Source organism: Pelobates fuscus, chromosome 8 (assembly GCF_036172605.1).
Source record: "Pelobates fuscus isolate aPelFus1 chromosome 8, aPelFus1.pri, whole genome shotgun sequence".
NCBI classification, from domain to species: domain Eukaryota; kingdom Metazoa; phylum Chordata; class Amphibia; order Anura; family Pelobatidae; genus Pelobates; species Pelobates fuscus.
In genome coordinates, this window is record NC_086324.1 from 89,601,371 (window position 1) to 89,626,461 (window position 25,091).

Consider the following 25,091-nt stretch of genomic DNA (forward strand, 5'->3'; position numbering starts at 1 on the left):
ACTTTTGCTTCCATGTAGCGCTGCTCCTCTGTCTGTGGCTGGCCCCGCCTCCTTGGCTGAGATTAATGATGTCAGGAAAGCATTGGGTGGCTAGTTCACATGTGCAGACTTTATATATAGCAGTCCCCCAAGGTCAGCTCCCATCCTCATACTCAGATAATTTGTCCCATGGCCCAAATTACAGTTAGAGCCACGCTGAGTTCTATAGGTAGGGCTTCACCAGTCATAATCAATCACTTCAAGCTGGTAGACTCCTAAATGGCAGTGAATTGAGCAGTGAAATTGCAGGGGAATGATCTATACACTAAAACTGCTTTATTTAGCTAAAATAATTTAGGTGACTATAGTGTTCCTTTATATATACCTGTTGAGATATCATTGGTTCAGTTGGTCCACTCTTTGATCACTTATCAGGTGCCTCAAATCAGGGTGACAAGCCTTCCTTACTTAGTACCCTGTCTATGGGTAGCCAGACAAGCATTGGTGAGTACAAGCTCAATCAGATCATGGACTGTTGCCAAAATTACAGCAGAGTAATTCTGGAGTTGCAAGTGGTGACTTCAAATATCTCTGCAAGCTCCATCAGTAAGACACATGATTGTGCATCATTTTCAAAATATCCGTGTCTCACCCTAAATTATCCCAGTGCATTCAGTACTCCTGCAGTACTCTGCCAGCAGATATTTCAATCCATGTTGCATGCAGCCCAAAACCCCTTTATGCAAGTGGTAGGGACAAAAATAAAGCTATATGTGTGAAGTTTGTATTTGTCTTCAATCTGAAAAGTATGGATTCTTGAGTATGGTGTACTGTGATGGCAAGATCGCACATTCAGTGGTGGTGCAAATACATTGATATTTCATTGCCAATTCCTAGTGCTGAAATTACTTTACTATCAACACTTTAAAAATGTATGCTTTTATATTCTTTGTTAGATACCTCCTGTGTGTTTCCGGTGATTTCATCAAATTATATAGCACATCCACAGAAGAATGCATTCATGTTTTACAAGGTCACAAGAATCTGGTCACTGGCATTGAACTTAACCCACAAAACCACTTACAGGTAGGATAATCCGTTGTTTACCAACCACAGACACTGGTACTATGTAAATTGGAAATGAGAAACATGCAGCTCTCCTGATATTGATAAATATAGATAGATTTTCTAATAAATCTTTATAAAGGTTAAGTCCCTCCGCCACCTGTGAATACATTCCAATCAGACATTTTGCTTACTTTCCAGCACAACAAAACAACAAGAGTACATGTGGTCTAGATGCTTTGATAATCTTCTGTCAAGTGTGTCTAATGCTTGCTCCATTATATAGGAACTGTTTCTTTTCATTCTGACATCAATGTGCTGGCAATGAAACTAAAGTGTCAGTGTTTCATAGAAATCTAGTGCTGGCCCACCTGTGCCAATGTTGCGTTATGGGAAGCAGGCAGGGTACATTGTTTACCTTCCATTCCAGAAGACCTTTTGAGAAAAGGGCAGGTCTGGCTAATGGTGGAGTTATGCTTGCAGAAAGCTGTAAAACCTCAAAACTTTCTTCAGTCCACCTAGATTGGATGAGTTATTAACTATATGGCATTTTAAGAAGTCAAACCATTTTAAAATGGCTTAAAGGGACTCTATAGTCACCATATAAAAGCAAGAAAGACAGGTCCCCCAGCCTTCCTTCTTGCTTTTATATGTACTTTAATTAATTAAAAACAAATTTCGAGGTGTTTTTATATTAAAAACTTACCTCCGTTCCAGCGCCGAGCTCCCGGCTAGGCCGCGCCCCCTTTTTCGTCAAAATGACGAAATCGCGGGGCCCAATACGACGCTTCTCACAGAGAAGCGTCTTCGCGATGTGGTGCGCATGCGCGGCTTCGCGCTGCACCAATCGCGTTCTTCATAGAGCGGCATTGAATGCCGCCCTATGAAGAACCTCAGCGCTTTACCGCGCATGTGCGCGGAATGCGCGTTCGCGAGCTGAGCTGTCTGACTGACAGCTCAGCTCGCTTTCTAAAATTATCAATAGGGGGGGGACCTACTGTCCCCCCCCCGGCCCCCACCCCTGAGCGGCGGGTGGGGGCCCTAAAATTATCAATGAGGGGGGGACCTACTGCCCCCACCCCTGAGCGGCGGGTGGGGGCCCTAAAATTATCGATAAGCGGGGGGACCTTCTGTCCCCCCCCCCGGCCCCCACCCCTGAGCGGCGGGTGGGGGCCCTAAAATTATCGATAAGGGGGGGGACCTACTGTTTTTTATTTGGCCTTTTTTGGGGCTGAAGAAAGAAGATTTTAGAAGAAAGAAAACATCGAATTGTAAGTTGATTTTATCTCTTTTTTTTTTTTACAGGTTTTTAGTTAATGTTCCCCCCCCCTCATTATTTTTAGGGTGAGGGGGGTAGGTAGGGAGATATTTTTATATTATATATATTTTTTTGGGGGGGGGGGGGAGGGTTAACTAGGGTCCCCCCCTTTGTATTTAGGGCCCCCACCCACCGCTCAGGGGTGGGGGCCGGGGGGGGACAATAGTTCCCCCCTTATTGATAATTTTAGGGCCCCCACCCGCCGCACAGCGGGGGGCCGTGGGGGGGGAAGGAGAGTAGGTCCTCCCCCCCCCCCCCCCCTTCAAACACTATTGTGGACAGTAAGCGTGGGTTCGGGCTTCAGCTGTCAGCTGAAGCCACGCCCACAGCAGTGCTGACAGGCTATTGGCACACAAAGCGCGTTCACAGTGCTTTGTGTGCTGATAGCCCGTCTGATGCATTCACCCAGAATGCATCGGACGAGAGGCCTTTTTAGGGCATCTGAACTCGGAAGTCCCTCTGGTGGCCGTCTGATTGACTGCAACAAGAGGTGTTCCAAGCTTCCAATGTAAACACTGCATTTTCTCAGAAAATACAGTGCTTACAAGAAAAAGGCTCCGGGTAGCTGTAGCACTCACCTGAACAACCTTATTAAGCTGAAGTTGTTCAGGTGACTATAGTGTCCCTTTAACATTTGGCTGGGGCTTCTATTCTCCTCTGCTTTGACCCCATCTTCAGATGCCACTAAAGCTGTGTTCCCTACGTCCACATTAGTGAAATTGGTTGTTCTGATGCCCAAAAGCACAATGTGTTTGTTCAGATCTAGAATGACAGATTGGTCCTGACTGTTTAATGGATGAATGCTGGAAGACAGTCCAAATGCTCAAAGTAGAGGTGTTCCTTGACAACCATGATGTTATGTGCATACTCAAAGTAGTAGTACTGGCAGTAATATTTTGTGGGTCAGTGCTCCCTGGTTCCAAGCTTTTTGTATCCTGTGTTTTTGCGTGAAGGTATCTTAAGGTCCCTAGGAAGCAGAATTCTAAAGCACAAACATGTTCATGCTGAATCTTTTAGACTCCAGTGTCTTTAAAATAGTAAATGATCTGTGTACTTGTATATCGTATATATTACAATGCCTTAATTTGATATTTTTATCAATTCCTCAGCTTTATTCATGCTCGTTGGATGGTACTATTAAATTATGGGATTTCATGGATGGGATCTTAATAAAGGTATGTTGTCCTATCATTCTTGCAAATTAATAGCTTCTGATACACTAATATTTATTGTGTTAGTCATTTTAGCTCATGAACGACTCTAGGAGTATCTTTCCATTTTGTACCAATCTTTTCCGTTCACTTTTACTTTTTGAACTGTGTATTATCTGCATAGATTTGGAACTTCCCCTTAACTCCAACAATGTCAACATTATAACTTCATGACATTGGTTAAATCTTTCCTTTATAAATCATGGAAAAAAAGTTAGAACAGATTTTAAGTATACTTATGATCCCAACGTACCTCTTAGCTGTTGGTGTACTGGTCTGTCACATGCCACTTGCACATTGACAGATTGATTATGAAGTCATAATTCCAGTGGCAACCTTTTGTTAGTTCTAATTATAATTTTTTTCTCTCCCCGTGAATAAGGAATACATTGTTGTGGGGTGTTTATCTGTAGCAATCTATGTATAAATAAATTAATATTGTGCTTGCAACTCTAAAGATTGCCTGTTACTTTCCATGAAAACAATAAACTCCGTCTGTGGTTGTGTGTTTTGCTGGGACAGTACTTGTTAATGAAGAGGCAAACAATCCTTTTAGATGCAAGAAAGTCCAGCTCCTGCCACAACTTCTTCCTGTATCTCTTTGGGAAAAATTGCGTTACTTTTGAGCGACACATTTTGCTGGATTGTATAGTTTTTACGTAATAATTTGGTTTCCATGATGATTGCTCCACAATTGTGCTAATTAACCCCAAATATTATAAAAAAATAATATAATTAAATGCAATAAAATATATTTCTAATAAAATATATATATCTATAGTGTATTTAATATGGAAAAAACACAATTTGTGATTATGTCAGAAGTGTACATTTTAGTATGAATACTTGCAGCCTTTTCACTGGGAGATTTTCATCACATTGCGTGTGCACAGCACACATGAACAAGCATACATTAATAAAGTGCTGCCAAAATGATCAAACTTTAGAGAAGATAAATATGTTGCTTCTAAACAATTCATAAAGTTACAGATCTTTCAGAGCTACTTGTAAGAACTACGCTACTGTAATTGAAATTGCAGAATAAGTCACAGGGATTTTGGGGGTGTAAAATGCTTAGTCTGCCACTGTGCTATCTATCTACGTTAATAGCTCTTAAATGGAATCAGTGGTCACCAAAGGCACCCTTTTTTACATTGTATAGATGATGCATTACAGTGTTAAAATACACCATGTTTAAAGATCCTGAAGCTGCACAACTAAGTAAAACTGACTGCAACTTCAAGACCTGTTGCTCCTCTAGAAGAGACTCCACCAGTCAGTAGCCTCTCATCCTATTCTAGGGGTTTGATCTCACCCAATAAGTAATTCATCTCCCAGCTGCAGGTTCATTCATCTCATAGGATGAGTGGATCTACTCTGTAAACTGTGCAGTCATACCACAGCTGCTGTCTTTGTGTGTGTGTGTGTGTGTGTGTGTGTGTGTGTGTACACACACACACCGTCTGGTTAACAGTTGTTGTGGGGTTGTTGGTTTTTTTTCCTATCATGGGCTTCATATAGTTTATAGTTTTCGATCCTGTTAACCCCTTGCAAACGAAGACAATTGTCCAAGTTGTGAACCAAAACAAAACCCAGAATTTGTATTCTGTGTTTCTTCCACTGTAATTTAAGGGACCTTCACCTGGATAGTCTATTCAGACTATAAGGAATCATCTATGGACTAATGGCAGCAGGAAAATCACCACATTGATTTCAAATATTTTAGGGCTATATGCAGTGCTCATTTTGAGCTGAATACAACTCATTGGTCAGTCAGTGACTATTAGATTTGACCCTGCTCACACCAGACTTTCAAGCCAGAGATTTAAATTCTCAGTTTTAAATAGCTTTATGCAGGACTGACTTTGAGCACTGCATTCCTGTCAATCTGGCACCACTGAATAACTGACAAACGGGGACACCTGACAATCCCCTGGTGTGAGCAGGGATTTTACTTTGCTCACATTAAAACAGTAGGACCTGTCTTTACCACTAACGTCATCTAAGCCCATGCTGTGTAGAATGTACTGATCATTGCCTTCTCTTTTGTGACCTATGACCCATGCAGTGCAGTCTCCACAATTCTCTTATCTGATGCTTCCCATAGAGCTCTAATGAATCTAGTGCTTCTCTATAACTTTGGATATATTTGGTATCTACATGTTTGTGGTGATGCTGCACTTTCAAATATTGTTCAAATTGTGAATAATGTTTAAATTGTGTTGTTTGTTTACACAAAATGTTCCCTAAAACATCAATGTTTAACATATTATGAACTGCAGACAGAAACTTATTATAGAGGTTATGGTGCCAGCGAACCATCCCTTGCTTCTATTTCAAACTGTTTAACTAGAGGGGTCCATATTCCCTATATCCTAAAAAGAGACCGTCAAGTTTGGCCTTTAACGCATCTTTTCTGCTATTTAAATAAGAGAGCAAAAATAATTTTACTTGGTTCAAGCTGTTACCAAAACGTATCTTTTGTAACCATGTTATTTACTTTCAATCAAATGTATGAGTATTCATATTGTGATTGATAAGAATATTTTATGTTATCTTTCCAAATTCATTTTAATTACACTTGGGGCGGAGGGTTTTTTTTTTTTTATTATTTATTTATACTAATCAAAATTGCTCTATCTTTTCAGACCTTTTCAGTTGGGTGCAAGCTCCTAGCTTTGTATAATGCTAAAAATGGAAATTGTGTGTATGCAATCACGCCTAAAAATAACAATGAAGCCTCAGGTAGGAAGCGTCACCTTTTATATAATTAAATCAAAATGTGAATGTATAGTTGATAATTATTAATGTCCCTGTCTGGTTAAAACTGAGCAGTTCTTATTTCAGAGGAAATACTATACATTAAACAGCGCAAATTGTAGCTTATCAATAGCTGTTTTTTCCATCATTACTGTTTTAACTTTGGAATTGGTGCTTGGCTGTCAACAGACTCTTCAGTTAATAAACCACATATACTTGGAGTTGTATGAGGACAGTAGATTGATGGACAGCACAGATTTACATTTGGTCAGTGCTCATTTTGCATTCCTAGTAATTTCATTGTATTTTTGGTGTTCCATTTGTTTCTGCAGACACATTTCAGCTGATTTCAATAAAGTTGCCAAAGTCAGTGGATCAGGAATGTGAAGTCACACAGCTCACTGTAATATTTGACGACGTCAGTGAATCACCCAAGTGTACAGCCGTGGGAAGAGATGTAAGATTTATTTTGCTATAATTTTTTGTTGTGTGTGCTTTTTATTTCAGCCTGTAGAGTACATCTCAATACTCCATTATCCATGGGACTAAACACTTATGAAAAAGCCTAAAACACTATCATTATTAATAATCTGGGTTCTTTTTTTTTTTTTTGTGTGTGTTTTGTTAATGGTTTAATTTGAATTGTAACACTCTTCTAATCAATTTTACGGAACTAAGAAAGTTTAGGTTGGCCCTTTCCAAGGGAGTGGGGGAAGAAGGAAAAGGAAGGGGGATCTATGCATCGTATTATTCAAATTAATCATGTTCAGCTACATCTTCTGTCTTCTAAAATTTTAATGTTTTTGATGCTTGATGTATTGTTTTGTTATAATTTTATATATAAATATATATATATATATATATATATATATATATATGGGAAGGCAGAGCTTGGAGTTGTGGGATGGGATGATCCTGCCTATATAAGCTCAAACTTACCTTCATACCGGGTCGACGTTGATTGGTCACTTCTGGTTCCGGTTTTCCACCAGAAAGCGCCGACGCCAACTGCGACAGATCCCGCTCACCTCCTGTCCTGGCATTGCCAAGGAAATTCCCCTTGGGTGGCACTCCTAGGGCCCAGCAACAGTCAGCATTCCACACAGGCCTTGAGGAAGGCCCACGCACCGTGGAGCAGAAACTCCAGCCACTCCCATTGGTGCTAAAGCCACTAAGCTTCCGGGGCATCCTTCTGAACTTCCAGGGCAGCGTCCAGGCGCCCAGTAATCGTAAGTAAATACGAACGTGCCAAAACCACAGATCGGGTTTTGGCATACGCACGAACGCAAGTCAGGGGGTAATTAAGTTACACACGCAATATTTTATCTCAAACTGTTGAAACTCGCATATGAGTGAGTAAACTAACACGGGTTGAAACTACTCAAAACACACTTGTACGAACGCGGCAAAAGCAATACAAAACGCACATTTAAACGAATTAACACTAAACGCATACGCACTTATACGAACCAGCATTACATCACCAGTTGCACAGGCATCAGTACAGAAGAGACCACAGGCTGCTAGTCTGTCCTGCACGTGACAGTAAACATTTCATTCGTCTCAAACAGTGTTCCAATGCTTCATGTAATAACACACGGCAACACCGCCACCTACTGGCAGACTACACGGTATTGATTGGTGGGAACACAACGGTTAAGAAGCTGGAATTGTTTGGAGCAAATCAAAATAGACTCGCATTGTCCTTATTGTACTCACAGAATACTGCTCAATACTTATCGCTCATCAACTAGTCACTTTCAATTCTCTTGGGTGCACGGTACGTTAAAAGTTGGGCAGCAATTAGGGGGGAGGACGGAGGGAAAGGTCAAGTCACAATCTGGACAGTCGACTAAACACTTACTAAGGCGAAGTCCTAGTTCCAAGTATTAATACAGGCATGCTAGGGGTTAATATCAGTATAAGGGTACTAGGCTTTCCAGCAGAGAGTCTCGACATGTCATAAATAGGGTTAATTACAGTCAAAACTACTATCGGCCTACAGCACCGGCTCACGGATACGCAAGTGTCTACCCAGATACACGATATGTACCTCATATATACAACCCGCAAACCACTTACCAGGTACAAAGTGTAATTTACATAATATGAGCACGCCTAAATATTTGAAATTAAGGTAAGCCTAATTTTAATACCCAGGAAAATAATTCCTGGCGGTTATACTTTTCGTTAAACATGTATATCAAGGCCTTACTCTGCCTGTTATATTCACGCATCGGGCTTATTTAGGCATGGCACCAGACCCACGTTTGGTCCTCTTATACTTTTACGTCCATGTAGTGACTTCTATAGTACTATCTGCTTTCCAGCTTTTACAATTACTCCACTAGGCCACTGACAATTCTTTTAATTGAATAACTATTCACTACTTTGGCGACCATTGAGGTGGGATTACAGGACATCCAGTGCTAATTATACCATGCAGGGATTAATACCAGCTCTTAAATATAGTATGGTGTACCCTTTCATTAATTTCGTTATCAATTCAGGTTAAAGTATCGATCATCATTCAGTCACTGTAATACTATGTTGTCAAACATCAGGCGATGTTAAACTCACATTAGGCACGTTTCAAATACATTGGCTACCAATCAAACACGGCTACGTCAATCACTACAACTACGATTCAGATTAAGCCATTTAGCATGTCTGCTAAAAGATTCGGTAAACTAGAGTTTCCCACTTGTTTCATATCAACGTCGAGGCCTCACTCTGCCTTTATTACGACCACTTAATACAATTCAAACCCTTATCATTTACCAGGAGCTTGCCTCTGCATGTTACTTTACGTTGAAGATATACATCGGTTTAATGACTTTCTGGCATGATATGTTTTCTGATTAGATACATTACACCCGTAGACATTCATAGGATACAGACTATTTGCGTTCCTAAGCCTGGCAGGTAAAGATCATAATGTTTGTCATATCGACACATCTCGTCTTTAGGTTAAAACCACAATCAGACTCTCCTCTTAACGTCCCGCTTATAAAGTGCAAATTTTTTCCCACGTCTGTTAGCAACTGCACTATCCTTCTAATTTTTTTGGTCCATACGACTATCTGTTGCTCACGCATATACGTTTACGTTCACACTCGTTCCACAAGGCTCTCCACCTCTACACGGAGGTTTCGCCCAACTCCTAGTGAGTGCATACTCATCTACAGGGTCGTAGTCAGGGCCTCACATGTCATGGCCACACGTATTGACTCTTTTACCATCACCGACAGGCCAACACCCCGCTACAACACATCGTAGCTACAAGCCACATGGCCCAAATCATAGAGCCTCTCACAGCCGCTTGGAAACTAGCAGGACCTCACCGATCAATAGGTAGTTAATGTCTTTGTTTAGGTAACTCTACTTAAGGGATATTATTGATTTGCTTCTAAGTTTTGCATTTTTACTCCTCATTAATTCCCTTACAGGAGGCTGCAAGAAATAGTGTCTTGAGACGTTCTTTAGCTATATAGACACTACAACCCTGTCATCCCAGGTCCCCCGCAGAACTCTCTGTCCCTGCCACTCCCACGGCCTTGGACCTTGCTTAATTTTGACGGTTGAGCTACAAGTTAGGACACAACATCTTCCCGACCACAGCCATAAAGGCTGCATATACCCCGAACAAACTGGTCATGTCCTAGATCGGCGCACGCCAGTAGTTCAGTTAACTCACCATAGTAATCAGCCGATTTCAGTCATCCATAGCATCACAACGGTGCCTGTTTCCACATACGATACTAGGTCCTCCCTAAGCCATTTCAACTTTTATCATACATCATTCTAGTTAGTCCCCTAAATGGCCAGATGTCGCAACCTACTGGATTGAAGTGGCGTTAGGCTTACACTTGGGTTTATGCACTCTGTTAAACAACATTAATTTTAACTGGTTAAACGTTCACCGTACACATGCACCGACAATTCCACATACGGGTTTTCTTCAAATCAGGTTTTGCTTTAGATTTAGTTTTTCGTTACGTGAGGGTTGTTGGTATTGGTAACTTCCAAGACGTGTTTAACAGGTTTACAATACTGCTGAAACCGTCAGTACTGCTTTTACGATCCACATAAACACTTTCATCGTAGGTTCTAATTGACACCGCTTTAATTACCAAAGATTTCTGACTTCTCCAATATCACTACTCCCTAATCGGCCTCCGGGCTATCCAAATTCAGTGTAGGCCAACACGGGCCTACGTATTGGGCAATTACCTGCCATCAATACGGTCTCGTTAGAGGTTCACATTTCACATACAATCTATAGTTTAATCATTTTTAGAATTTTAGGAATGCCACAATGCTGCATTGGTTTTCATCTCATGTCATATGCTGTTCAACGTGTGTATGACACCTGGTTGTTTCTGGTCATTTATACTTATCTTCCTTTTTCAACAGTATTACCCCAGTCGGCCACGTTACTTACCCCCAAATTGTTTTGCAAACATATTTATAGGGTTGTCACTCAAATGTTTACTATAGTTTTCCTTAAACACCGTATGGGGCAAGTATTTGGCAAACTACACTTTCTCAACGTACAATGTACTCCTCCTGCTTTTACAAGGCATTTCAGTTATGAACTTTGGAGGTTACCATAGTTCACTAGCACCAAGTCTCGCCATGCCGGACTACCCTCATTACGGGTAAGTAGGCCTTCATGGCATCTGCGCTTAGCTCAACAGATTAGGTTCAATCGATAAGGTACACAATAACCTCTTATTCCCGGGACGTCAAGAGACTTAGCTCTTTCTACTTAACCCAAGCATGGTCCACCCTACATATACATTCTACAACTTCAATCAATTTATGTGTTCATGCTCATTTACATTATTTCTCTAAGTTTTTGGTCTAAGGGGAATTGACTTCTCTCACGACTGCCGTAACGGTTGTAAAGATGTACCTCACTTGTTCTCCCTAGGAGACATTAACTGGGCCATCTTTCAACAATACCTCCGCCCCTTTTTCGAGATCTATCCCATAGTGACAACAGCTGGACAATCATAACACAGCAGCTGACACCCCCTTTCGTTTTAACCCACAGGGTTCTGCAAGTACATCCCACAGCCTGGGAATCCCAAACAAACCACAACTATTCCAGAAACTCATCCTGGACAAGCAGTACTCTTGGCGCACTGGAGAATACTAGCACAAACTGCGCTTTCAGCGAACACCAGGCGCTCATACAATCACACTCTCATTATCATCAACAGATTCCCTACCAAATACCAAATCAAAAGCCCATTGACATTAGATACTATGGTGGCATTAATCTCATTTTGACTCCTAATATTATAGTCTCGCACAATACAATAAAACTATCTAACAGGCATACAACACCACGTTCTAAACACATCCCCCAATCACAGTACCTTTACGTCACCAAACACAATAAAACATTTTAAGATGCATCCTACGACTAGTAGGTCACAAACCCATGAAACGACAACCAACAGACGGCATAAAGTGCAGAACATTATCCAACATATAGGATACGCAACCGTTCGAAACAGAAACAAATAAGACTATTAAAATCGCTATAGTTATAGCTGCCTACGTGTTTTACGGCCTAGTGGATTCACAGTAGAGAAGGCAAACGATACTACCAACATGCTTAAATAGCTGACCTAAAAGAGGAGGGAAACACTACGTTTTGATACCATGCCAATCTAAAAATCAATCCAACGGGGCCGCCTGGCAACATACAACTGTTCCCCACAGGTAACAATGACACCCAGTTCAATTACTTGACCATTCTCACCTGGCCCTGATAGGTCAGGACAAAAGCGCTCCCCTACCGAGCTTACACAGTAACCCACTGACAATATCAATCCTAGTATACATAGGAACTTTACTTACTAAATAATAGGTGGCGACACGTCAGCCTTCACGGGCCATTCTTTTAATATAGGGGCAGCAACAACAGTCTCTAGTCAAAACGTAGCAGGACGATGGAAATCGTCTGCACACAACCGGCAAACATTTAAAGAGTTAGCCGAATATTGAAGAACTGTCATATCTTCTCGATCGTTAAATACGATTACATACGTACTAAAGGTGGTATGGTTAAAAGTCTCTCTTTGCCCTCTTTATTTACAGGCCCGAACATCGGTTTCCGCACACCACAACCAAATGTAGTTAATATTATGGTTAACGCTTACTCTGCTTGTTTCCCTGACCACAAATATAAATATATATAATGAAATTATTTGGAAACAATAATCAGGGCTCAGATGTGTTTATCATGTTAGCATCAAAGTAATTGGTCTGCTCAAATTCCATATGTATTGGCATTCAATCAGGAGTGAGTTTTTTAGTAGCCCAGCTCCTATGATGCTAAGGCTTAAAGCAGGCATGGCATGCTTTACTAATCATTGTAATAAACAGTTTTGTTCACCTTCATTTTTCAAGGTTTTGTTATATTCTGAGTTGTCTAATGTTAACAGGCAAATAAAATTATGCCAAAGCCTAGGTGGCTCCTTACACATAACTCAATGTATACATTTGTTTAGTGGAGACGTTTTCATGGAAATCTATGTAGACATTTGTTAGAATCTGAGGATGCTGACAGACTGCCTTTATCAATAATTAAACATTAAAATGAAAATAAACAGTATGATATTAAACTTGTTCTTGTCCTGATCTCATACACCTTTTCTCCAAAAGTAGTTATTCTTTTACACTGCATATATTTGAGTAGCACCATCATGGTGTAGAATTCTCAATGTCCTGGCACCAGACAGACGTGGGTTTTTTTTTTTGTTTGTCTGTTTTTTCCTTCTTGTAGCCCTTTTGCTTACCTGCTTAAGAGGAAGAGAGAGGGTTAGTTTCAGGGCAGGGAGTCTGTGATCTGCATGTTTGGCAGGTACAGACCACAAAAATCACTGTGCTCAATAATGAGTCAGTGCTGATCCCAGTAATCCCATCCTGCTCTCTGATACCTGAGCTGCAGACTACATGCTCCCTCACTGGAGGACCCGGAACTTTAACCCCAATAGATTACCAAGGATGATTGCCCCATCCCTGATGTCAGCTGTTCAATAAAGGGGCAAAACAGAGAGCACACACGTCACCCACAGCCAGCAAACATCACACATGTCACACATTACACACAGGCAGCGTGTACATCACAGACTTAGAGAGGTTATTTACTAAACTTTTAATTTTCACCATTAAAATATGAATAGAAAAACTAAGGCAAAAGATTGTGACTGTAGCTGGATTGGAGATTTTAGTAACTAACCCTCCCAATGTCCAGAGGTCTGGCCAGTCTAGTATTTTAGATTATGACGTTCAAGTTGACTGAGCTACCACGTTAGTCCTTCGGACAAGTAGATTTTTAAAACGTTTATTTATATTTTCACAGGCCAGTACTCTAAAACGTTCTTGGGTCACTGGCAGCTATGTATGCCTGGTTAAAAAGAAACAAGGATACACACGGACAGCACACATAAGCGTAGATTCCATTAGGATGCCAACAGTAGCTTTATCATCCTGCTATGAAGGGCATAGTAGTAGAGGGGGGGTGGTGGGATGGATGCGAAAGCTGGAAGAAAATAGACAATTGAAACAGGGACCAATAAAAGGGAATAACACAAACGCTGTCATAGAGCGCGTTACCCCCATTAGCGAGCGGGAGCCACTGACCGGCCCCACCACCTGCGACCTTGAAAACAACTAACCCCTTAAGGACCAAACTTCTGGAATAAAAGGGAATCATGACATGTCACACATGTCATGTGTCCTTAAGGGGTTAAAACCCATAGCACATATTTGAGACTGACTTGAACTCATAGCCCTTCCTAAGAGACGAACATACTAGGCTAATGGGCACGTAGTTATGACCCACAATGTAACCAGCCCTACGCCAGCTCATGTTGTTAGTCTCAAAAAACTTAAGCCTGCCAATAAGACCAATGCGGAACCCTTACTATGCAGCAACATTATCTGAATGTTAAAGTACTATCAAAACTGTGCCTCTGTTGTATGCCTTGTATATGCCTTTCTTCATGTTGTTCCCATCCTTTGCATATGTCGTCATGGCAACACGACCTCCTGTACCATTTCGTGCACAGACAAATAAAGAATAAAAAAGAAACAAGGATATAGAATACAGAGGAAAACACAGTTCTAAAAGATTTGGCTGATACTATTAAAGTTATTTTTATATATATATATATTCTGTTTTTAGGGTGAATATATTGCGACAGCCAGAGGACTTAACCTGTTTGTGTTCTATTTGAAAAGCAAAAAACTTTTCAGGTAAGATACATTTTGACCTTTCAATCCATCTGTGAATGCGAATTCTTGATTTACACCAATATTCATGTTAAAAAGGGGCAATTTGTGTGCTGAAATCATATTTATTTTTTGATGTTTTTAAAGGATACCTCTAAGTGCAACCTCCAAAAAAGGCACCAATAACAACTTCACGGTTGTGACATGTCACCCAGAAGAAGACTGTATTGCCACAGGACACGAAGATGGAAGAATACGTCTTTGGTGAGTCCCTCATTTGACCAATAATGGTCTATTCACTAAACTAGGGATTGTGGAGAATTGGGAAAAGAATTGCATGTTATATGGTGAAATAGCTAAGCTGAAAAATTACAATAACAACTTCTTTAGTGACGGTATATAGATCCTTAAACATTAAATTAATTAAATTATACTTGTGTAATCAAACTTACTCTTAAAGTGCTTTGCCATATGTGTTCATAAAACTGCAATTAATCTAAAAAGAAATCAAGAAAAGTGCATCCTTCTTGACACCATAATATATTGGCAATCAGATTTCTTCTTAGATTGACAAGCTGTTCCCACACATTTTAATGATATCCTCAAATGTTCTGTTTTTCTGACCTTCTAGACATACTATTCCTTAGCCCAAAATGCAGAACTGTGAATATCGTCTGCCACTTGCCTGCGCAGTCTCCTAAGTTATATTTGCTATTCTTAAAGTAAATCATATATTGTTTTCCTAAATATGTGTATGATATATTTGTGAAGATATGAACCAGTTATATTACAACATTGAATAACCACTTATACTAATGAACGATCACATCTAACATGAGTATTGTTTGATGAAATCATTTATTTTTCCTAGGAGAAATTTTAACCACAAACAAGAGTACACATACACTTCATTACACTGGCATCATGATGCTGTGATGGATCTGGCTTTTTCAGCACAAGGTCAGTATACTTGTATATTAAGAGAGATTTATTATATTACCTTACTGTTGTATTCCATCAGTGAACCACTTGGAGGCAGATTTCTATTAAAACGTCTCCCACTGTTCTATTCTTGGCTGGAGAACTGTTTTGTTTCTCCAGCCTCTAGTGGTGAGCTAACCCGAAGAATTTGGGTTCCTTTCCCTTAGAGCTGAATCCTACCTCAGTTCTTCATAGAGGCATGACTTGTGTCTGAGAAAGGAGAGCACATAGTCTCTGGTGGGACTGTCTTTGCATTGTGTTTGAGAGTTGGTTAAGATGTGGGGTTGCCGCCTCTTAACGTTTAGATCCTGATGTAGGCATAATGTTATGTGGTTCCATTTTCATTCTGATAACTTGATTGCTCATACATATAAAACCGTTCTATGACTAAAGTTCAGTTTCCACCTGCAGGAACAAAGCTGCTAAGCGGAGGAATTGAGTCAGTACTGGTACAGTGGCCTTTTGGATCAGAGAGCAATAGAGAATATCTGCCCCGTCTGGGAGCAGCAATTGAGCACATTTCCACTTCCCCTGATGGATCTCTGCTCTGCACATCACATGTCGATAACAGTAAGTTCAGAGCTAAGGGATGTATATACAATGTGCTCCATTTTCTATTTCGTGTCTCTAAAATCAGTTAAACCTTTGGTAATATAATCTTTGTTTTGATTTGGGAATAGTGATTTACTACCGAACTGTCTAAAAGAAAAAGAAAATATATGGCCATCATGGAATGATCAGACTGATGGTTTTGTCTGATGGACATTTATATGGGTGGCCAGAGGGTTTCAAGATGCTTTGCTGGCATGCACCTGAAAAAGCATCATGGGAATTGAAGTTCCACAAAAGCAGAATATCTATTTGTTACCAATATTTTTTTCTCCCACCATATTCTGCATGTGGCATAGCATTTTACAGCAATAAATCTGATACTCCTTTGTATGAATCCTGGTTTCCCATCCCTAACAATTAAACATCTATCTTGCAAACCCAGTTGTAGAGTATTAAATACAAACTAATTTCTTTCACTGTATTGGCATGATTAGCAACAGCAGTTTTACAGCCATAGATCAAACCTTTATAAGAGCTTACCTTCTCCAGGGCTTGCATCAGTTGTACATTCCCAAGATCCATAAATCTAGAAATGTGTGTAGTTTTGTCTAGACTAAAATGTTTTCTTTTGATCACTACAGAGATCTCGATCATTAATGCCAGCTTGAGAGTTTCTGCTATAATTCAAGGCTTGGTGAAAGGTAAAATTGCTGTTTTTGAAATTGTGTTGTTTTTTTTGTTTTTGTTTTTTAGAAAAGAACCATAAATACTGGAATGTTTGTACTAATGTTACAATGGAAGAAAGGAAATATCTAGGCACACCTGAGGTTACTTCTAAAAGGCCGTCTTTTTGATTTGAAACCATTAAGTGGAGACAAAGTGTGACTTGATAAAGGCTCAGAGAGGAGTCGAAACATCTCTGCTTCCTTGTTTCAAATAAAAAGAAACTGCCTTTTAGAAGTAACCTCGGGTGTACCTGGATATATTTTTTTTCTGCCGTTTGATGTCTTCAGGGATTGACCCTCCCTTTCTGGAGCACCTTGCACGTAGTATTCCTGCTTTTTTAGTGTGTGCATTTTTTTTTTTTGTCAAACAACCGTATTAATGTCCCAGGCCGTTTTCTGTTCATTTGTGTAGTTAGCATATCTGTGTTCTATACATACATATCCTGTGTTCAGTTACACAGCTCCATAGTTTATCATTTTATAAATGCACATCATCGTATACATTGTACTTCCTTTGTTAAATGCTTTTTCATATCTCCTCTTAATCTTTCTGTTGTTGTACCTGCTGGTACAACTTTTCATACTCGCCCATGGAATGGTCTTCTATTTTTTTTTTCTATACTTTTTTCTTGTATTCCTGTCCTCTCCCTCACCCCCATATAGTAAGGTGAACACTATAGCTTTAGAAAGGCTAGCATCTCCACTACAGGTAAGATTTACCGATCTTACATCTTGCAGCACTCTGGTCTTGATGAGCCAATCGAATGATCCTCCATGAGGAATTATTTAGAGGCTAGATTGTATGCCCAGCAAAACATTGCGCTATGCCAATCAAAAACTCTCACGGAGAGTTATTTCAACTATAACCAATGCTTAACTTGGCTATAGTTGTGGAAGCTATGTGCACTATATGTATATTTTTTATTTTTAGTTTGTTTTTGAACAAGATATTCCTTGAAGAAATAGGTATTTATTTTTGCGCACCAATGTTTTGTTGACCTTTATTTTATTTTATGTAACATAGAATGTGATGGCAGATAAGAACCATTCGGCCCATCTAGTCTGCCCAGTTTTCTAAATACTTTCATTAGTCCCTGGCCTTATCTTATAGTTAGGATAGCCTTATGCCTATCCCACGCATGCTTAAACTCCTTTACTATGTTAACCTCTACCACTTCAGCTGGAAGGCTATTCCATGCATCCACTACCCTCTCAGTAAAGTAATACTTCCTGATATTATTTTTAAACCTTTGTCCCTCTAATTTAAGACTATGTCCTCTTGTTGTGGTAGTTTTTCTCATTTTAAATATAGTCTCCTCCTTTACTGTGTTGATTCCCTTTATGTATTTAAATGTTTGTATCATATCCCCCCGTCTCGTCTTTCCTCCAAGCTATACATGTACATCCTTTAACCTTTCCTGGTATGTTTTATCCTGCAATCCATGTAATAGCTGTGGATCAACTTCCAGTTGCTGTTTTCCTGATAGCCACTAGAGTTGTGTTAACCCTGCAATGAAAACCTTTCCGTTACTTTAAAAACAGCAATTTTGTCAGTTGCATGGTTAAAAAACACAGGGGTCTGGCAATCAGACCACATCATTGAGATAAAGTGGTCTGGGTGCCTCTAGAGTCACTTTAAGTAATGTAACCTCTACAGTCTAGTGTAGTGGTTATGGTGTCAGTATGCCACGGTCACCCTTATTCCATTATATGTCAAACCGAGGTGCCGGACAGCAGCACCCAGAGGATCCATGAGTTGTATCAAATCTGTTGAAAACGGTTTGACATATAATTGGGAGATGGCACCCAGGTCATGCTGGAACCATAACCACTATTAATTGCCTTTAAGCTCTGTCTTTGTTAACTTAACTTGCACTTTACACTCACGCTGTTCCCTTTCGTCTTTTCTAGGAAATGACGTCAAGACGGGCCTGACAATCGACCCAAGAAGCAAAGCCTTGGTTCTCAATGGCAAACCAGGTCACCTGCAGTTCTATTCCCTACAGAACGACAAGCAGCTCTACAATGTAAGCTTCCAGTACTGAGCCATTCTCATTTAACAAACCGAACATATGCAAATCTAGTTATTAATTTGATGTAATACTTTTTTTCCTGACACAAAACAAGATCTTTGACATTATTACTATGTTACTGTTTTACTTGTACTATGTTTGACTGATTGAAATATAAGGTTGGTTTGTTAATGATGTCTGTGTCCACAGTTGGATATTGTGCAGCATGAATTCGTCCAACAAGCAGGGCTGCAATACTTTGATTTGGTCAAAGCTGTATTTAGCACTAGAGGTGACTGGTTAGCGACAGTGGAAGAATTACAAGGTCAAGATATAGACGGCCTTGAAATGCAGCTCAAGCTGTGGGAGTTTGAAGACAAGTCCCAAAGGTAAGCATATGCTGTGTGTGTATTAGTAGAAACTAATCAAGGACAATTTATTAGCTTTATTTTAAATATCTGTTGCGCAACACCAATCTTCACTGCATGATCAAAAGTATGTGAGAACCTGCCAATCGAACATATCAATGCAAAATTGAGGCGAAGTATGGAATTGGTCCATAACGTCCCCATACGATTATCCCTCCTTTACCAAACTTTACATTGAATACTGTAGGTTGTGTTCTTATTGTATCCCATCTACAAAACCCAGATTTTTCAGCCAAACTTCCAGTTGTTGGGGGTTGGTGGTTGTTTTTTTGTTTTGTTTGTTTTTCTTAGCGCTACCCAGTTACGGTGCAATCAGTATGGTGTGGTGGAACATCACACCACAGCATCCCTCACATTGTGTACTTTTTAGGTGTCAACCATGAGTATAGTGTAAGCTTAGAGCCTGGTTTTATGTTTTTTTTCTGCCTTTGTTTTAATGTTTCTGGTTAGATCAGAGGAGAATGCCAATTCACTCCTTTTAAATTCAAGGATACTTTAGCATTTTACGTGCTGGAAAATCCTTATTGTGAAGCTCCTGAAAAGTCAGTTTGGCTTTTACTTACTTTTACAACTAATGAAACACTGTTTCAACCTATTTGTGCCATTAATTCATGTGATTCCAGAACGCAGAGATATGTCCTTTCTTTGAGTGGATAGGTGCACCATATATATTACACACTAGGTGACTACTCTGTGGTCTTGCAGCTTATCTTTCTTTTTTTTTTTTTTCTATACAGCTTTGTTTTGAACACCACAATAAACATGCCACATGAAGATCAGGTCACCTGCTTGTGCTTCCAAGATTCAGAGATAGATTCCCCAATCTTGGTAACAACAGGGAAAGATGGTCTTTTCAAAGTCTGGATGCTACGAGACGACTCTGACATATACAGTAAGTCTATATGCCTGCATATTTTCAAATTATTTTTTAATAATTGCCTGTTTGCAAATATTTTCCTTCAAGTGCCTCTAAACATTTTTGTCAGCTCTTTAATAGCCGCAAAGATTAATGGGACATGCTAGGCACTACAAACTAAGCGGCTCATTGTTGTGCAAATAGAAGCTTGTACTTTGTGTTCACTGTACTTTCCTGGACCCTAGTTGTTTCCGCTGGTCATTAATCTACATAAAACTAATGCAGAATTTCTCCGGTAAGCATTAATGTGACATCTGTATCAAATAATGCTTAGCTTGTATCCTTGATCACTTAGTCCTTCTTGTCATAAGTAACAACTGAATTGTATCCACAGATCTGTGGGCATTTTCCTCTGAAAATGCAGTATACTGTTCGAACTGTAGGTGGTGTTCTATGACTGAGATAACATTTTATATAAATATACTTCAAAGTTAGACTTTTATGCCATATTACATTCCTTTATATGTCTGTAATCTTGAATAATTTTATTTTTGTGCAACATTTGTGACTTTAGAAAAATTGGGTGACTACCATATTTGCAACTGTAAAACGATACGTTTCCCCTATATTTGCATTTCTTTAAGAGATTCATTCCTTCTAAAATCATACAGCTATATTTGCATTTAAACAGATACTCTAGCTCCATAATGTGTACTCCTAAGCCAACCACTGCCATACACATACTAAACACCACAAGTCTTCTTTCCCCTGGCTATACAGTTTATTCTGCACCATTGTATTCTGCACCTTGATTAACCCTTTAAGGACCAAACTTCTGGAATAAAAGGGAATCATGACATGTCACACATGTCATGTGTCCTTAAGGGGTTAAAGGGCCACTCCAGTGCTCAAATACAAAATAAATGAAAATCACTGCTTAGTAGATATAACCCTATGAAAACGTGCATGTATTTAATTATGCATTTTTTATCAGGTGTGTATATAAAGTTTGCAAACCCTGTAGATCTTTTGTCTTCTGCCCTGGGCAGTGTTCTGGTGGGAAACTTTGGATCCTGGTATTCATGTAGACGTTACTTTGACATCTACCACCTACTTAGAGATTGTTGCAGACCACATACACCCCTTCATGGCAATGGGGTTCCGTGATGGCAGTGGCCTCTTTTAGAAGGTTAATGTACCTTGCCACACTGGAAAGATTATTCAGGATGGTTTAAGGAACATGACAAAGAGTTCAAGATTCTCAAGTCGCCTTGGCCTCCAAATTCCCCAGATTTCAGTCCAACTTAATCATCTGTGGGATTTGCTGGTGCAACAGATTAAATTCATGGATGCCCGAGTGTATATTTTTGCAAATTTTTTTGCATATCTTTGTTGGAACTCATGGGCCACAAGGTGTTGTATAAATAAACTGTAACAAGAAGCAAATTAACAATTTTTTTTCCGTTCTTTGAACTCCAGAGGAGAGCAGTGGCTGGATCTGTGATTTTGTTGGCAGCTACCACGGAAACAAGGCCACAAACTGCTGTTTCTCTTCAGATGGCTCACTGCTGGCTGTCAGCTTTGAAGATATTGTCACTGTCTGGGAAACAAACACGTGGGACCTAAAAGAGACCTTTTGCCAACCCCCTGGAAAAATAAGGTTAGATCCTAGTCTTTACCTTTTCTATGCTTTGCTCAGCCTTTAAGTACTGACCGTAGTATAAACAAACATTAAATGTATTATTTATTTTACTTTAATATTACATTGCTTGACTCAGGTAATTAAGGATACTTACAATGACCTTCACTGGTCCTGGGCTAAACACAAATATGGGAATATCGTACATTTTATTAGGTCTGTGATGTTTGGAGAATTTTGAATCAGGCTGTGCAACTTAGTTTGTCTGAAGTGCTAATGCTTATTTATCCCGCAGAAACCTCTGCTTTGGAAGAATGAAGTCCGCTAAATACCTTCTTGCTTCTACGGATGATGGATTTATAAACTGCTGGAACTTGCTCACATGTGCATGTAAGGATTATTGTAGGCTTTGTCATAATACTTTTCTTTTTATTTCCCCCCTAGTGCTGAAAATCATTGGTCTAGGTCAGGGGTGCCCAAAATGTAGATCCCCAGATGTGTTAAAAGTACAGCTTCCATGATGCTTTTCCATAATAAAGCATGTGAAAAGTACGCAAAGCATCATGGAATTTGTAGTTCCACAACATCTGGGAATCTAAATTTTGGGCACCCCTGGTCTAGGTAGTATTGCAATTGTGCGATGCCATACTTCTGAACCAATTAATAATCACCTAGTGAAGTTCATAATTTGTGATGTAATGGTTAGTCCAACCATTCTGTTGAGATTATTTTTATCTTTTAATATATTTTGTGTGTATGTTCTTACTATCCCTTAGTAGTACAAACCGTAAAAACCATGAGGTTATCTTTTGTCTTCGTAATGGTGCACATCTCACTGGCTCTCAAAGAGTTCATGGGTTGATTCTATCTGCTGTGCTAAATGTAACACATTTATAATAAATATAACACTAGACACATACTTTCTTTTGAGTGCTCAATCCCCATGTAGTATTAATCACAAGCAACTCTGAACCATTCATATTTTTTCCAGGTCAGATTAAATTTGACCTCTAGTCACGTGAAAGTAGAAAAGGTTTCTGATTGGTTGAAAGGCTTTGTTTCCATTGGAAAATGTCTGTAAATGTTTATGGTCCTCTTACGCTGGTCATGGTGGCTATCACAGATTGTCTACATTACTGTTTCTTACAAGACTTCTATACTGTAAAATTATTTGGGGACTGCACTAAATGATGGCTATATTAAGCAATTCATCCTGTCTCTTAATAATGGTATTTCAACGCAATGTTGGGTTGCTTATATAGGTTCCTGCTATTGACTGGGGTTCATTTGGTTGTGTGCTGCACTACTTTATCAGAATATCAAATTTCTGAAACTTTTTAGCTTCTTCCGGTGTGGGAGAGTTGGGAATAAGAGACTTGGAGTCTAACAAGGTCTATGAGCTGTCTCTGCTATTCCTGCATCTGAGACAGTTTTCCATCACCCCCTCACACATGATTGTCGTTCTGACACATATCCTCTTTTCCAGTGTCGATAATCAGGAGTAAGAAAATGCTCTCTTTGAGCCTTGTCTTCTGATCTCCTGATGTATGGCATTTCAAAATTCCATCTAGCAGTGATTAATGTTAGATGAATAGAACTACTGAAAAGCTGATTGCAGCTACTTTCAATTACTGTATTGGTCTGTGCACAGTTTTTGTCTGACCTGATGTTGTCGGGCTTAGGTAGGTTTCTTTGATCTCTCAGGAATTTGCACATACAGTTGCTGAAGGGGGATGCTCGACCACTCCCTAAATGTTAAAGGAATGCCAAAATAGGTTTATCTCTAAGACATTCTGCTACATGTGATCATGCCCCTGCTTACTTTTCTGTGACTATATTTATACAGCCCTAACACCTCCTTGCTGTGACTCACACCGTCTACATGAAAAATGTTTTATTTTTTTGGAGTACAGTGTATTTATTTTACATTTATTGTAAAAATGCAATTTCCAGAACAGGAGATGCAAACGTCTAAAGTAAACACACTGTGCTGTAAATTCCAATTGAAAATTAGACCTTTTTATTTTATTTCTTTTTTTTCATGTAGGCTGTGTAAGTTACAGCCAGGACAGGTGTTACTCGGGCTGCACAAACTGAAACAAAAAGTGATTTAATTCCTAAATGGCAGACAAATGAGCAGTGAGACTGCAGAGGCATGATCTGTTCAACAAAACCACTTGATTAAGCTAAAGTTGTTTGGTACTTAGGGTAACAGTTTAATAATCATCTCTGGATGCAGATACCTCTGTTAGATACATGATTACTCATCTGGCTCCTGGAGTAGTCCTTTAAATATTTTATCACAAGGAAGTGATAACAGAAACATAAACAAAAAAAAGTGTTAAAAAGAAGCGTTTTTTGCTTTCAAGCTACAGAAGTGCTTTTCTGTAACAGAGCTTCCTTTGACTTGTTACCTGGTCAATTATTTTAAAAGGGAAGCTTGTTTTGGCGTTTGTCTGCCGTACACTGCTCTGGGTCCTGGTTCAGATGCCCTCATAGGAACTGACCGACATTAGGCAACAGCTGTGTTTTCACAGCTGGCTTTAAATGGCAAATGTTAGAATGACTAATTCTGGGGAATAGAGTAACCAATACATTTTAAATTTGCGCTGCATAAGCACTGTTTCAGAACCTTTTTTTGAAGATGGCACACAGTCTGACTTTTTAATATTTTACAAACAAAATTCAAGCTAAGATAGATTTTTCTCGCCAGTAATTTGAAAAGCTGATTTTAAAAGAGGGCTTTACAGTTCTGCGGTTTATTGACTTGGTTATTTTCTCTGTGTTTTTTATGAAAAATTAAAAAAATGCTTACAGCAGAACTGTTACTTCTCTGAAAGATGCAGTTCCTCATTTCCTCACCCCAGTAAATACTTTTAAAGCATTTGTTGGGATGTATAGTTCTGCAGAGGTATGTTAAAAACAAAAAGCCTCAGTGACATATTTGTGCACTAATGAGGATTGATAGCACTCTGCCTTTTGGATGTAGGTGCAGCCATCAAAGGCCCTGCGCCAGGCCCATGTAATCCAAAATCAATAAAGAGAAGATCTGCAATTTTCTGAAACTACAGAAGTGATGTTTCTTTTCAGCACTATCACTGTGGACTTGGTAACATTTACACCACTTAAAAAAACACTCCGTGCACCATAACAACTTCATCTCAATGGTGCCTGGAGGTCCTGGGCGCCATCTTACATGTGGTTAAACCACTTGCATGAGGTTTAGCTTGAATGCCCTTTCTCTAGTTCCCTCTTCCACCATCACCTTCATACCTAGCTTCAATTTGAATGCTTTATACTGGACACTGGTTG

General features: G+C 39.5%; 1 protein-coding gene across 2 annotated transcripts in view; it reads left to right on the top strand.

Annotated features, from left to right (window-relative positions):
- WDR75 (WD repeat domain 75) overlaps window positions 1–25,091 on the top strand; it is a 38,380-nt gene that overhangs the window by 2,257 nt on the left and 11,032 nt on the right. The window contains exons 2-15 of one of the 2 annotated variants that reach the window (XM_063430137.1): window positions 936–1,065; window positions 3,472–3,537; window positions 6,222–6,318; window positions 6,666–6,790; window positions 14,540–14,610; window positions 14,734–14,850; window positions 15,458–15,546; window positions 15,979–16,137; window positions 16,761–16,820; window positions 18,756–18,871; window positions 19,067–19,245; window positions 20,022–20,176; window positions 21,620–21,800; window positions 22,075–22,169. In XM_063430137.1, coding sequence (XP_063286207.1) covers window positions 936–1,065; window positions 3,472–3,537; window positions 6,222–6,318; window positions 6,666–6,790; window positions 14,540–14,610; window positions 14,734–14,850; window positions 15,458–15,546; window positions 15,979–16,137; window positions 16,761–16,820; window positions 18,756–18,871; window positions 19,067–19,245; window positions 20,022–20,176; window positions 21,620–21,800; window positions 22,075–22,169 — 1,640 coding nt within the window. The remainder of the gene's footprint in view (window positions 1–935; window positions 1,066–3,471; window positions 3,538–6,221; window positions 6,319–6,665; window positions 6,791–14,539; window positions 14,611–14,733; window positions 14,851–15,457; window positions 15,547–15,978; window positions 16,138–16,760; window positions 16,821–18,755; window positions 18,872–19,066; window positions 19,246–20,021; window positions 20,177–21,619; window positions 21,801–22,074; window positions 22,170–25,091) is intronic. The other variant, XM_063430138.1, reaches the window with a different exon arrangement.